The 16,535-nt window shown below is 42.8% G+C and overlaps 1 protein-coding gene across 1 annotated transcript in view; it reads right to left on the minus strand.

The window, feature by feature from the left end:
- Window positions 1-16,535, minus strand: part of LOC125717665 (potassium voltage-gated channel subfamily H member 7-like) — a 69,828-nt gene that overhangs the window by 18,140 nt on the left and 35,153 nt on the right. The window contains exons 7-10 of the mRNA XM_048990880.1: window positions 13,885-14,310; window positions 9,632-10,031; window positions 8,369-8,568; window positions 4,037-4,289 (exon numbers count right to left, since the gene is read on the minus strand). Coding sequence (XP_048846837.1) covers window positions 4,037-4,289; window positions 8,369-8,568; window positions 9,632-10,031; window positions 13,885-14,310 — 1,279 coding nt within the window. The remainder of the gene's footprint in view (window positions 1-4,036; window positions 4,290-8,368; window positions 8,569-9,631; window positions 10,032-13,884; window positions 14,311-16,535) is intronic.

Consider the following 16,535-nt stretch of genomic DNA (forward strand, 5'->3'; position numbering starts at 1 on the left):
ATTAAGTAAATAAAAAGATACAAATAAAAAATAAACAAAAAGTATATGTATAATAATTAAAAAAACAGTTGGTCATTAGTAGTACTGTATGCGGTTGTTAGCGGTGTGGTTTGGGCTGTCAGGTTCTCCAGTGATTTATTATTTAAACAGACCCATGCCTATCTTTCTTACTATTTATTTCAGAGAAAGGAACTGATAAATAAAGGATGAATAATGGTCTTCGCTAAACCTTTACAGAAAACTCGACGAGGCGGCATTCAGCCGTGCCACAGATCTCTCATTTAAAGAAGGCCGTTTGAGGGACTTTTCACTGACACCAGGTCAGGGGAAATGTCACGTCCCGAGCTGCAATCTCCATCTGAATGGTGCCGGCGGAGCTGGGTGCTACCGCAGCTGCAGGTGTCCCCCACAATGTGCCCCCCCTCCACCAAGAAGTGACACAGAGGACCCAAAAAAGAGCACGAGTTCCAGTATGAAAGCAGCCACACAAAATGCACCAGGGCTTCAGATGTGATTCCTTCATGGGGAGCAGACTGGTGCTACGTGGTTAAAGGGCTATTTCAAGTTTTATGTTAAAATTAGACAACGATGTGAGAGGAGAGAAGATGGATGGATGGATGAATGGATCGATGGATGGATGGATGGGTGGGTGGCTGGATGGATGGATGGGTGGCTGAATGGATGGATAGGTGGCTGGATGGATGGGTGGATGGGTGACGCCTTTGGTGGGTGGCTGGACGGATGGGTGGCTGGATGGATGGGTGGCTCCTCTGATGGATGGATAGATGGATGGGTGGCTCCTTTGATAGATGGATGGATGGATGGATGGATGGGTGGCTGGATGGATGGGTGGATGGATGGATGGGTGGCTCCTTTGATGGATGGATGGATGGATGGGTGGCTCCTTTGATGGATGGATGAATAGATGGATGGGTAATGATGCTTTATTTACCAATATATGCAAATATTTGAAAAAGTATGAGTACAGGTACATTGGAATGCTTCGTTGCATATATCCCATCTTGCTCTCCTTTGAGACATAGACGTGTAAATAGCCCAATACCAACCCTAACCCTAACCTTAGAGCTAACTTTAATAGCCCCTCTACTCATCTGGAATCATTCACTAAGGATATATAATCATGGTTTGATTCTGTGGCGTGGTGAGACCTGTAGGGATGATGATATGAACTTCGGCAGCAAGTGCAAAGACCACGGGGATTTTCTCATGAACATTTTAATCAAAAGACTTTTTCTTAACCACAGTCATGGTATTCAAAGTATTGTCTAGACAGTCCATCCATTTATTTTCTGTATGCACTTGCCCGATTCAGGGTCATGGGAGTTCAGAGCCTGCAAACACAAGGCAGGGTAACCCAGGATAGGACACCGACCAATCACAGACCATTCACACCTGCAAGAACGTTGGTAACACCAATTAATATCAGCATGATTTTGGACTAGGGTATCCAGCAGAAACCCTACGATGACATGGGGAGAACATGCAAACGCCCTAGGCTTGGTGCCACAGTGGAGACTCGAACCCTGGTCACAGAGATATCAGGCTACAGTGCTAATCACTGCTCCACCACACCCCACCCTGGCCTTTTCCCTAATCAAACAGACACAAACGTGTGTTCACCCAGACACGTTTGCCCAAATGCAGGCAGGTTCGCTTTTGAGAGCGAAAAGGCTGATTTGTACGTTTGCCTTAATCACCACCCATTTTTATCCCAAGGGTGCTGACAAAATCCCCCGGCCTGCTCTCCAGTCCCCGATTCTCATTAATCCCTTTCACCCATCACAAAGAATAAGTTTCTTGCCAGAGATTTTAAAAAAGCAGCCATAATTTATGATTGACTTCATGAATCAAATCAGATTAATTACCACGCATTACCAGTATTCCGGGTGAGCCATTATCTGCCATCTGAACCTCTGCCTCGGCCTGGCTGGCTGGCCTGCTCTTATTTTGTGACGGATGGACCTTTCAGACAAGGCTTAGCCTGTTTCACCTCCTATGATGCTCACTGGTAGGGAAAGTATCCCCTAATTAAATATGGGGGGGCGTGGTCACCAACACTGGCAGGTGACCACCTTCTCACCAAGGGCTGACAGCCATGCAAAAATGACTCTTGACTCAACAATCCTTCCCTCCCTATTTCTCTTTTTATCAGCTTATGTATTCATTCATCTTCTAATCAATCATCCAGCACAGGCTCATGCATCTGTTTGTTTATCCATCCATCCATACATACATACATATACATATAAATTCAATGCCATACCTACATGCAGCATAGTTTCTCACAGTAATTTCTTTAGACCCTGTCCCCCAAGAAACAAACAATTACCATCAGATTGCCTGTTTTGCTCTGCCCCAGTAAAAAAAAAAAAGGTGTTTAAATGGTACCTAAAAATAAATCTAAAAAATCTAAATGCAGGATGGAGGTAAGAAGCGCTTATATCATATCCCCCTCCCCTCCCCACTCCACCCCCTACCGCAGAGCCAGTACCCAAGCATCTGGGAGACTGTGCAGAACTCAGGGATTATTATGATACGTGAGCTGTCACATGACTGCTATGACCTTATTTGGCACCTGATTTCAGGGCTGCTCCTATGTGTTAATGTGTGAACTGAGTTGACACGCTGTCAAAGAAATAATGGAACTGATCTTAGTTTGCGGGTAAAGAATGTTATACTCAGAACTAGTAATTTAACAGCATGAAACAAGTGGGAAACATCATTCTTAAAAATGCATAAAATATTAGTGTGTGTGAGAAAAATGTTGATTGATGTATTAGTAAAAGGTCTGAGACCTACCTTTCCAGTATTTTTCTATTGTCTTGGTGCCCAGATATTTCTCTTTAAATTTCATCCCTCCCTTGCGCTTTTCCTAAACCTGTTTTCTACTCCTGTCCTCAAATAAATCCCCAATTCCTTTCCCAGTGTGCACTGTCCCACCTAGAGAGAGTCTTATGTCTGGAATACACCAAGCCAATTTTCGGCTTTTAGAAACCGCTGGTGAGAGTCGGCAACTGCCTGAGGCATCCGTGCGTGTGGCACGGTTGGTCTCTGTTTGGTGCTGTTTTAGACGATTGATCCTGTTGAATTGGCATCCAAGCTAGCTGGTGAATCTGAGCTCTCTGATGGGCTACATGTCAACCATCACCCCTAGTCATGCTGGTGTGTTCCAGCACAAATTTTGAAAATTGATGGGAATTGATGGCAGCTGAACATTTGTCAGTTTTGGTCAGTTTTGCTGTCAGCTTGTTGGATTCCAGGCTTTACAAATCCTCCTCTGACTACACCTGTACCTGAACTTCGAGCATGAACAATATCACAGGTTTTCACTCTTCCTCTCCCCCTAAATCCACAGCCATCTCTGCGCATTTCAGCTACTAACCACAAGCCAAACCAGTGCTAATCTACACCAAAAATGAATTATAATTCCCACTTTAATAAAAACCCTGGCTCCAGCCCATGATATTGCTATTAAAGGTGCTTTGGCGAGTTCCGCTATGTGAAGATCCACACTTACACAATGGAAACAAAGCATCCACCTACACAGAACATTCCAGGCCTTAACTGGTGGTTTTCTCAGCATCTCACTAAAGTTACACTTTCTAGTAAAAATTAATGAGAAGAAAAGAAGTCATAATTTATCTATAAAACAATGTACTATTACAGTATAATACAATGTAATAATCTGTATAATCATCTAAACAAATAGCCAAAGTCAAACGCTTTTGTCCAATGAAACACATACAGTAGGTGAGTCAAATAGCACATTGTAAACATACATGCTGTCAAGGAGTCAACTAGGCATGAGATTCCAATGAAGGTCAGCTAGACTGAGGTTCCATTGAATTCCAAGCTACAAGTGTAAGCAATACTGGAGCAGGAGCTACACAATAACATCTAACAAAGCCGGAAATTAATAAAATTATTCAATAGCCAGAAGTGCAACAAAAGAACCCTAATTCAGCGACATCCACTCAGTATCAGGCCAGCAAGGAGGATGGTGAACAATCCTCACCCAGTATCGCCACCACAACGTCGTCCTTCAGGATCTCGATGGAGCCACGGGACATGAAGTAGAGCGCAGTGAGGACGTCACCGCTGTGGACCAGTGTGTCTCCAGGGGGGGAGTGGGTGGTCTTAAACTTCATGGCCAGGGCCCGAAGGCAGCCCTTGGTGGCCCCCCGGAAGGCTTTGCAGTTCTCTAGCAGGTTCTGGTGGAGGTGGAGGCAGATGTCTGCCTGGAGGCATTCTGGGAAACCTTTTAGGACCTGAGCAGAAAACACAGTTGCACTGTAGCTACAGTGAGACACGTGTTCTTGTTGTAGGGTAGAGTTTCCCAACTCGGTCCTCAGGGACCCCCAGACAATCCATGTATTTGCTCCCTCCCTTAGCTGGGAGGACTATCTGGGGGTCCCCAAGTCTGGGCTCGGAAATACTTGTTGTAGGGGACACTACCTGTCACATACTGCGCCAAAGGAATAGCTCATGTGGCCTGTTTATGTGAGCCACAAAACAAGCATCAAAGGAGGCCTCAAACTTCAATATTCAGTCAAAAAAGGTCAGATTGTAATTCTGCTTGGAGCTGCTTGCATCCTGTCTTTCATTTGTTAATCATGCTTTTTATGTTTGAGACGTAGCACAAATCAATACCTCCTTCAAGGCGAAGGGGTCTGACAATTCTGTGACAATAATTCTCAGCATATAATTAATATCGTAATAACGGATTGGCATTTTCAGAATGCATTTCGGAGGAAGTCACCTCCATTCCCATTCCCGGACTACTTTTAATTCTAAGAACCCACAGTAAATTTGTAGCTGATCAATTAGCAAAATTTCTGGCTTTGAAAACAATACCCAGGTTATGGTAATATCAGATTGTCATAACCTAGTTTCAGTTATGCTTCAGTGAAATACTAAATGGTAGCTTTTCTCATGAGGTCAGATTTTGTAAGACCTTGAGATCTTGGGGTGTCCCTCTGCTCCAGCCAACAAGCATATTGCTATGAAAATAACTCTATTGACTGGACACTGTTCCCCAAATGCGACACGATTTGTTGTAATACTTTGATATCTTTGATAGCTTCAGTAACACTATAACAAGTCAAACTCAGTAACACACTTAACAATTAAATAATTGCTGCTACATGTTTTGTGTAACTGATAAATAACTGCAGCGGAGCATGCTTTTATCATTTTGAGATTAAAAAACATTTTCCAGAAGTTAATGTCAATTAATAAAATGCAAGACTACTTACTATACATCCATACTTACAATATCAGTGCAAAGAGTAGCCTTACTAGAAATGAGGCTTTTCTATGGCTTTGAGCAAGTGTACTTTTGATTGGTACAGCTGTGTATATGAAAATTTATATTTTGTATTAAAGTATATTATATATATAATAATAATAAAAGTATATAATAGCTACCTTCGGGAAAATGTTATATTAATACACAAACCATCGGGGTAAATGATTGGAATTTTAAAGGAGAAGAATACACCCATATCCACCATTTACTCTGAATAAACTTAGGCAGGGCTTGCATGCATGACGCACAGCAGAGGTGCTAAAAATTACAGATGATAGGGTTTCAGACTCAGAATTTGCAGAAATAACCAAGCTTTCAAGTGAAACAAGATGCATTAGTCTTGTAATTCAAACCCACAAATATGGATGCAAATAACCTGCTGAGCATGAAAATGAGACTTGCTCTTTGGAGATGGGTACTGAGATATTTTAAAAGGAAAGGTCTGCTTTTGGTGAGTTCAGACGCCTCTTAGATGCATGCCAAATTAAGTGGAGGGCTACTGAATTCAGGCACATTTGTTTGGTCTCTGATGCAGTAGCAAAATATGTAGTTCGCCTGCAAGGTTGGCCTTGTGCAGCCAGCCAGCCTGTGACATATGCAGATGGCTCTCAGCTCAGAGCAGGTCCCTAATTAGAAGGCACATGCATGCCTTTGAAAGTTCAGTATTCACACATTGGGAGGAAAAAGAAAACTATGATGATTAGGAGCACAGCTGGCACATGGCCCAGACAAACCTGGCATGTGCTGGGGGCACTAGACCACTAGGGGTACCCCGGGAGCAAATGTAGTTTTTACTGGGTGCTTTGGGAAAAGGCATTTATATTCATGAGAGAAGTTACCCGATTGGCTAACAAACTCTGCGTAAGGCATTCACTGGCCAATCAGATAGTGCTTCACCATGAATATTAATGAGTCTCCCTGAACCACCCTGTATAGCAAAAATTGTGATAATTTTGCACACCTTATGCCGCCATCTTGGTGCATTGTTAGTCATTATAATGGAATACTGTGACCGCATGAATGCAAACAAGTCGAATACAACTTTATTGTCACACCAATCACATTCAGTACTCTGCATACTGTGATGCAAAATAACATTATATAAAAGCAAAATAAATAAAACAAAATACAACTATATAAAGAGAAAACGGATATTATTGGATGTGACCCATACACATTGAAAGCAAAATGCTTGTGAGCAGTGCGCTGTGAAGACAGCATTAATTATCTGCTGGTTTTTCAGATATTGTGAGTAACCCTAAAACAAAGTATTCACATGTATAAATCTCATACTTATTCATCATATATTATTATTTATTGCTATCTTATTTTTGTCATAAAGTTATGCAATTACATTGCTCTTTGCTGTATTGTTAACATTACGATGTTATGTAAGTTGCCATTGTTATTACAACAATTCTGGTATGACTGTACATAAGGTAAGTGTTATAAAGGTAAATTGCTGATCAATTAATTTCATCCCTATACTGTATGTGGGACTTTCATTTAGCTGAAGGGACTGCAAATTGATTTTTTTTGTGTTCCTCCCTTGATGCATATGATACTGTCATACTCTTCACACTGCAGTGTCCCAATTTTAAAGTTATCGTTACGATTTCTAAAGTGATCTCCATAAACTTGAGATCTGCTTTTAAGATGTTGTGTAACCATCTCGCTAGATAAATCTTAATCTCCCCTCTCTGGATCGCTTTTATAAATGATTTTGTGTACAATTTTGGGAATCCTAAAGGATCTGTTAAATTTGTCGAGAGCATTGTTGTTGTTGCAGCCGACACAACTGGCGATGACAAACTCAGCTAAACAGCACAGATCGTACACCAGAGTTCCCCAGTTCAGGCCCTGGAGATATCCCTGCTGAAACACACCTACTAAACCTGGCAATTAGCTGGTGGCTGAATAAGGTGTGTCTGAGCAGAGGAATCAGGACCGGAACTGGGGAACCCTGCTGTACACAAAAGCTGTGTCCCAATTCAGAGGCTGCATCCTTTGAAGAACACGGTCAGTGTAGCTTTTGTAGGCTCCACCCTTCTAAAGATCCACGCAGTGAATACTGGGATAGGGTGAGCCGCAAAGGAACCATCAGGTGGATGCTTCGCGGCCAGGGAAAAGAAGGACGCATTTCTAGGCCGCATTGTTGCACTGCTGTCTTGCTTTTGGTCTACGAATGCAAAGGCTGCAGCCTCAGAAATGGGACTCAGCCACAGATTCTCGTGCATCAGGCAGGAAACTATGCACCAACATGGCGGATGATGGCCTTTGCATAGTGTGGGTGCTACAGTGTGATGTCACCTGCAACCCTCCGTTTCTTGGTTGGGAGGGGGTGGCACTTGTTCATTTTTGCCAGGGGCACTTGATTGGCATGTGCCAGCCCTTATTAGGAGCTGCTAAGTTGAACTGTATTCCAGGATTAGTACATTTCTGGAAAAACAAACAAGCACTCCCTTCATGGACAAACATTGTCATATAAAAAACCCTGTTCTCCCGTGTACACTGATGAAAGTAATCTACTGAAGATTATCTCTGTCATATATTTCGATATGAAAAAAGCCGAAGGCTGAACAGGGGACTGCTCTTGTCTGCTAAGACATGCTTGGCCGGCGAGATGTTTTATAAACAATTAGGAGGGATGCCTGGATCATCAAAAATAGAGGTGATTTCTTATTCGATTTCCTAAAATGGCAATCAGTTTCATTCTCACATATATACCTCCTGCTCTTACCCGAATGGTGAAGTCATTCCGTTCAAAATGAAGCAGACAGGGAAAAGACAAGTTTGTTATAAGAACAGTGAATTTAAGCATATGGCAATCAGCTTGGGAAATAGATGGTGTTGACATTTTTAGGCGAGAAAATGAAGAACTCGCTATGTTGTGGTATTCGGGAAAGTAGCTGTGAATATTAAATGCTCAGAGGAGTGAAGGGAAAAAGAAAATTCCAGGCTCAGTTAAGATCCACGGGGCTCTCAGTCGTGGAGAGGAGAGTGGATCACCAGGTGGCCATGGCAGAGGGCGGCGCGTACCATGTTCATGTCGATGCCGTTGGTGTAGGTCCAGGCGTGCTGGAAGTACTCCTCCAGCCGCTGGCGTAGGGGGTTGGGGATCTGGTGGAAGCGGATGAACTCCCGAACCCGCAGCATCTGCGTGTGGTAGCGCGCCGTGCCCGAGTACAGCCGCTGGATGATGGCCGACACGTTGCCGAAGATGCTGGCGTACATGAGGGCTGCAGAGAAACAGGACAGGGTGGGTGTGGGGGGGGGCATGGAGGGTTTCAGGTGCCATCCCAGTGACAGGAATGACTTTTAAGGTAGATTGCCACCTGCTGTGGCTGACTGCAATCAAGGTGATTAGCACTGCCTATAATTAACAGGTGTGTGAATCTGGCACCGGCTCGAGGTGAAGGTTTGCATTTAGGACAACGGGGGCGACGCAGTAGCTGCGAAACTCAACACGCCACCAAAATGTTGCATTTTTTTCCATCAAAATTATTGCCCTGATATAGTAAGTTGATATTAGGTAAGTGCTGGAGACAATTGTAATAATTAAATTCAGCTATTGACTGGGTAGCCTTTGATCTCCAGAGTTTGGTTGGAGCCTTGCGTGTATGGAGCCTGTGTTTTGTTTTTTAATTTGGCAGATACTTTTATCCAGTGCTTATCATGCAAATCAGAAGGTGCCGGAATACAAAGAGGCCGACACAGGTCCCTGAATATGTACAAAACACGGTGCTGAAAACATGCTATGCATTTTTAAGAATAAATCTAAACTAATGAAGAACTAAAAGTGCATGAAAATTGGTTTGTAAATACATATTAATTATTATTGTTTCTAACTTATTGTTTTTTTAACTAGAGAGTTGGCATATCAGCGCAAATAGGTTCCGGATTGCAGACCTTCCGACGATGGGTACAGTACGCAAACCCAGAACCACTCATCGTTTCGTTTGTATAGTTTTTCCCCAGCTACTCCTCTTTAGGAAAACTTGTGTCTCAAAAACGCCCTTAGTTTGCGCGGCGGTGAGTGTTACCATGTACCCTATCATGGGCTGGCACCCCATCCAGGACATCCTCTGCCTTGAGCCCATATTTCCTAAGATAGGCTCCAGACTCACTGAGACTCTGTATTTGATATCAGGTGGGTGGATGGATGTTTCATAACCGATTTAAAATCCGCACCAAATGTAAAATGAGACCAAACAATGGCAAGAGTAAAAGAAGAACGTTGCGAAATGCTCATTCTTTTATTCATATCCAAAGGAGGAAAAAAAGCCTGCAAACCAGACTCACAGCCAATCAGCATGACGCAGATGGAGAAGATCTTCTCAGAGTTGGTGTTGGGCGAGACGTTGCCAAAGCCGACACTGGTGAGGCTGCTGAAGGTGAAGTAGAGGGCCGTCACGTACTTGTCCTTGATGGAGGGCCCGGAGCTGGGGTCGCTGTAGTTGTAGTTCTTCCCGATGGACACGCCCAGGTTATCCAGCCAGCCGATCTTGTGCTCCAGGTAAGGCTTCTCCACATTGCCGATGGCGTACCAGATGCAGGCCAGCCAGTGGGCGATGAGGGCGAAGATGCACATGAGCAGCATGAGAACGGCGGCTCCGTACTCCGAGTAGCGGTCAAGTTTCCGGGCCACGCGGACCAGCCGTAGCAGACGGGCCGTCTTCAGCAGCCCAATCAAAGTGGTCGTCTGGAAACACAGAGGCAGGCAGGGCAGAAGACTTAGGGATCAACGAGGATTTAGTAAACCTGCAAATTTAACACACTGTAGCCAACGGCAGAAAGGCACCTAAAAATTATCCTCTGCGTATCTAATGGACACCGGGGAACACACAGCGGTTAAAAATATAACTAAAGGAAATATAATCCCTGCAAAAGAGATTCGGACGTAAGATTATCTTAGAAGAGGTAGAAGATTAAGAAAGATTATCTTACCGGAAAAAAAATAATAAAATCCTGCACTTTTATCGCCCCAAAACAATCAACCTTTGAGCGAAACCCAAAGCGCTGAAACTGTCTTGCCCACTGTAATGAATGTGGTGTTTCCCTCGAGATGCCGAAGCTCCCATTATGTCAGCAGGACTGCTGCTCAATGACGACTCCAAACGAAATACCGTGCGGTGATCAGCACCATTCAGAGACCATTCGCTTCACACAGACGAAGAAGCCTCAGAAATCTGCACATAAAAATCTATATAAAATTCCATCTATAAAATGTAATAAAATTATGACAAAATAGACGAAGATGGGTGGCTTAGTGTAGAGCCGTTTTCTCCCTCCCCCTAACACCAGGGCTTCCAATCACACCCCCACTATGCCTGTGTGTCATCAATGTGTGCAATGGGTCACTCAGTCCAGTGTGACCTCTTTGTTTACAACGCATGTGTAGTAACATAAAATCAGAGCAGCTGCAAGTATTTGCTCAGGCTTCCTTCGTTCATACAGCGGATTCCTCATTATGTCGGCTATAAATAACTCCTGACATATACAGGAAATGATACTGATGGAAGCAGCATCTTGCATAGATGAACATTGGAGGTATTTAAACAGAGTTTCCATAGTTCTCACTACAGCAGCGTCATACTGTACAGTACGGTTGGGCAAAGCTGACACCCATAACTTATCGACATGATACAGATACCTACTATTGTATGAGGTCTGATGGTCTTTGCCTGTTTTCCACTGCACAGGGCACATTATGACCCATAAGCAGGGATGGACATAACTGGTACCCATTCACCTTTAAAAACGATACGTGCGACAATCGATTGTTTGTGAAAAGGCAAACGCATACGTGTTCTATGTGCGTTTGCGCTGTTACGACAAGAAAATACCATGTATTTTACCCTGCATACGGCAAATGAAATAGAGGTGAATTCGTACTTGCGAACTGTAGTTATGTCAATCCCTGCTCCCATCATTATTCTTGGTTAGGTATATAACCAGCTTATAGTGTAAAATTTGACTTTGGGTTATCCACAGAGGATTTATTTTGCGTTTCTTATCCTATATCCCTGGTAATATTGGCAGGTGACCTCCTACTCAAGCTCCCATATGGTAAAATATAGTTCCCTTCTGTTTTCTGAGATCCCAGCTGTGCCCTGATAAATGTAAATGTGAATTAATTACCCTGGCTGGTGGAGATGAATACATGCTATTTTCTCAGAATGGTTCGATCAATAAAATGAACAGATAATCCTCACCAATTAATTATTAACAGTGAAGGGAAATAGCCTTCCTGAAAATAAATGGTTATGCCAGGCCTAGCATGTTATATTACCTGCAGTGAGCACATAAATTACTGTAGATCTTGGGAAATGCTCTGTTTGTTTATGAATAAGAAACGTCAGGATGTAGTGAACAAATTAAATATGTCGTTGGCTGACATGTCTGCAGGTTGGGGTTTGAATTCCAGCTGTTCTCTTTGGACGCATGGAGTTTGCATGTATCTCCATGACATGTTTGCTTCCCATATGTATCTGAGTTCCTCTCCTGCAGTCAGGCTAATTGGCACATCCAAATTTCCCATAGCATGGAAGTAGGAGTGGCTGATTATGTAATACAGTGTCTCAAAGATTGTGAATAAAATATGGGTACTCTCTCAATCTCCCACATCTTAAGCGATGCTAATATCTATCTAATATCACCACAGCTACTCTTCAGAGGGTGAGAAGCCACTGAGTTCAGGATCCTTCAGATGCCCCAAAATTCCAAATTAGCGTTGGGCGAAATGTGACCCATCACCACGAAATGAGTCTTCTGGGTGAAATTCTACCAGTGCGACTTAAGACTCATTTCGTGGCGACAGGTCACGTATGAGGGTTTAGAAAGCGCAGGATTAGCGCATGCTAATGGCAAGTGGGTTGAGCCAGTTGGCAGCTAAGACCACAGAATACATCCGGTCTACCGTGGCCTTCGGAGTCTTATCTGACCAGTCTCCACTCCAAAGCAGATATACTCTCCCTAATAAACTGATTCCTGATTTTAAAGTTCACACATGGTCGGCAGTGAGGGGTGTTTTTTAAATCTAAAATATTTAAATGGGACATTAAGAATAAAATCCATGTACAAGCTGTAAGGATGCTATTCATTCGACGTAATAGCCTGAGTCTATTAAACCCATAAACAAGGATGGCACTTAAAAAGAATGTAACAACTAGGAACTTTCATATACACAGCTGCAAATCAGACTAATTAATTCTTATATCATGCAAATGTGTGATTTTAAGTAGCGTTTGAATTTTATTTGAATAATTCTCACCCTGTATCATGATGCAGCAGATCTAGTACTTTTTTGTTTTCATAAAATGATTAAAATGTTGGTTACATAACTGATTATAAATGAAAGAACACGAGTGTTTGATACAATACTTAATGGACACTGCATAAGAGGTTATGGATTGTTGGATGGAATACTTACAGAGGATTTATTTTTTTACATTCAACTAGAACTTTTTCACCTTTTTTATTCCCCCTGAAGTCCATAGTTTTCATGATGCAAGGCCTTAGTCCACATTCAAGGCAACACTTTGGCGTAAATTACAGGGGTAGGGGGTTTGGGGGGGGGGGGGGGCTCTAAAATATAATCAATATTGACTAATACAACCCAATCCCCCATAATCATGCCTACCCCTAAGTTGGTGGAGACCGAACCCCCCCCCCCCCCCCATGACATTTTAGGCACAGTTCATGAGAAACCAGTCAGCGTCACCAGCGTCAATCCCTGTGGCCTTATTGCTGCTTTGCAAGCATCAGATGTGAGCTGTGCAAACACTGTCTCCCATTTAAAAAGCACTGGCTGACTGTAATTCAGAGACTGCGACTGGGTGATTGTGCTACTGGTCCAAACAAAGGAACGATGAGAAAACTCCTCCTGAAAAATGCTAATCAAACAAATAAAAAAAAAAACTGCACAACAAGAAAGGGAAATTAACTGATTTATAACCCTGGCTGCTCGGCGCTTTGCCTTTGCAGAAGGTAATTGAGAAATAGCAAGACAACCAGAACCACCCCCAAAGACAAAGTAAACTGAAGCAGCCGTTTATGCTCCAATGTCACTTGTCTAATATAGTGTCACAGTGGGCCTGGAGCCTATCACAGGAAGAAAGACAGGGCAGCTCCCTGGGCAGAGTGCCAATCCACTGCCAAGGAACACATGCAATGGGATTTAACAATTTAGAAATGTCAGGTTGCCAAACTGCATGTCACTGGGCTGTGGGAGGACACCCACACGAACACAAGGAGGGTATGTAAACAGAGCCAGGAACCGCTACTGCTGGAGGTCACAGTGCTACATACCGGTTCACCCTGAAAGAGCAGTGTTTCTTAATCCGGTCCTTGAAGAAGCACAGACAGTCCGATTTTGCTCTCTCCCAGCTCCTGGTAGGGAGCAAAAATGTGCACTGTCTGGCAGGGAGCTGGGAGGGTGCAAAAATGTGCACTGTCTGGCAGGGAGCTGGGAGGGAGGAAAAACGTGGACCGGCTGTGGTGCCCCGAGGACTGGAAACGTTGCATTAGAGAAAAACACTTTGGTGTCAGCTTACTTCATCAGACCCAGATCCGAATATGAGCAAGTCGAAGGGGATGGCGGCAACCATGTCGATCAGGAACCAGCCCTTGAAGTAGTGGACGGCGATCTTCCCCGCGTGGCTCACCACCTCGTCGTTGAGGTTGACGTAGGTGGTGCGGAAGTTGATCAGGATGTCTATGATGAACATGATGTCCACTATGAGGTCCACCAGGTTCAGCGGGTTGCAGGCGTAGCCGCACTCGCGCCGCTTCTGCTCCTCCTGGTCATTGAGGAGGAAGGCGGCGGAGTAGGGCGTGAAGATGGCCGTGTAGATGACCAGCAGCAGGATGAGCCAATCCCACACGGCCTTGAAGGGGCTGTAGTGGAGTATGGTCAACCTCTCGATACGTGGCGTGTGTAATTTATATTCGGGCAACACGTCTGCACCCAGTGACAGCACCTATAACGACAGAAGAGGTAGTTTTAAGCATGTGCACCGGGGTGAAAATAACAAATTACTACTACTCTCATTACTGAAACCGTCTTTTTCTTTTTTACAGAATTTGTACTTACGCAGTTTAAATTCTTTTTTCAAGAGTACATATGAAGTGCTCTGACAGCACTTTTACTCTTTATTTATATAAATGTGTCCGGTGTCTGCTATTGTCCCAATTCAAGGGGTTTCCCAATTTATTTTTATAAGTTCATGTTGTGCCGTCTTTACAACAATTTATCTTGCCAATGTCAAAACGTTTGTTCGAAAGCTTCACATCACCTAACAGAGCAACTATTACACTTCTTACATCCGGTGCTTCGTATTGTATCCTTTGGTAAAGTATCACACTGTAGAATTTTAAAAATAATGCCCTCTGAATGTTGCATTTTTCCCCATTAAGACCCATTGAAAAACAATGTCTGACTTGCCATATTCACAGCAACTTATCTGGGCAAAATCAAAACATCTGTTTGTCTGATACTGGGTACTCCAGTGTCACCCCCCCACACACACACACAGTCCAAAAATATGCTAAGGTATAGTAGAGCTACAAAACTGGCCATAGGTCAGTGGTCCTTGTGACGGGTCGGCACCAGGACTGCCGCGATTAGTCGACGTAGCCGATGACATCGATGCTGAAAATACGTCAACATCAATATTTTAAATCGACGCCATCTTTTTTTTATTTTAATGAGAACCATTATGATTTATAAAACCCTTCAAATTATCACAAAACGAAAAGGTGCCAAGTTCAGTGGCAATACTACAGAAGCACCGGCGCCGTGCAGAAGTGCCTGAAGAGAAAACACACAGGCACTATTCTGGACGGCCAGAATAAGCACAACCACCACAGGTGTTGTCTATCCATTTTTATTAGATTACCATTAACACAGAGCTTTTTAAAATTCTTTGTCCTTGTAGCGGCTAAATACACTCATTATTAAAGCCATAATGTTGCCAGCTACCTTAATATCTCCATTGAATAAGTGTTCGAGAAAATGTTTTGGAAAAAATCTGGCCTTCCTCTACGTGGATTGATGGTGCCAGTGTGTGTTTATGTGCATTGGGCTAGTTGGGTCCAGTGTTGTTATCGTAAATTAAAACTGAAATAAGAATGGACACTAAACTAAAGATAATTATTCGTGAACTGAAATAAAAAAAAAAAACGTCGGACATCGGCAAAAGCAGCGCCACTCCTACATTGTTTTGCCTTGTTTATCCACAATATCTCCTTTTAAAAGACGTTGTTGCTGAGCTCTCCCTTTCTTCATTTATCTCTTCCATGATTTACCAAAGCAACTGCATGTGGCCAGTTCCGCTTACCGAATTTAATAAACATAAGGATACGCCAAATTTATACAGAGTATTAACTTTTGGGCAACACAATACACATCTCATTAATATTTTAGGCATACTACTAATTTGCTTATTGAATTTTGGGCAAAGATAATGTACGTATAGTGTCTTTTATGTAAACCCCTGCAATAACATATACAGTAGTTTGTTGTTGTTAAAATACACCTTAAATTTATCGGTCTATTTGGTTTTCTCAATAACATTGTCAATAGATTAATCCATATAAAAATAGTCATTAGTGACAGCTCTAATTGACACCTCATTGTGGGTTATTCCATGCCTTGTGACCATAGCTATTGAGTAAGTGTAATAGTCATCATATCAGATGATATTAAGCTTCTGAAGAGATGTTTTGATTTTGCCCAGATAAACTGATGTGAATATGTCATTGTTTTTCAATGGGTCTTAATGGGAAAAGAATGCCAGCTTCAGATGGCATTACGTTTAAAATTCTACAGCTTCAGTCTCTGGACATTGTAAATGTAATACTTGATGTATCACATGGGTTTACGCTTTTGAAAGATGTTTTAACATAGACCAAATAAGAAGCAAACCTCAAGCTTGTGCTACGAACGTTATACACTGAGTAAAGCTCCCAGTCAATGATACCAACACTTATCTAGATTACACATGTAATTTTATTTGCAGTCTAATTTTAGCCAACTTGGATAGCTATCTTGGTCATTTATCGTAGGCTACCACTGTTATTACTAGTCTGTTATAACCGTGCTTCTTTGTGTGACATACCTACTATGTTAACTTGTAAAACTGCAGTATAATGTTAGCTTTAGTTCGCTTTAATAAAATCTCTCCCAGTTTCATCGACACCCCAG

This window comes from Brienomyrus brachyistius, chromosome 1, assembly GCF_023856365.1.
Source record: "Brienomyrus brachyistius isolate T26 chromosome 1, BBRACH_0.4, whole genome shotgun sequence".
NCBI classification, from domain to species: Eukaryota; Metazoa; Chordata; class Actinopteri; order Osteoglossiformes; family Mormyridae; genus Brienomyrus; species Brienomyrus brachyistius.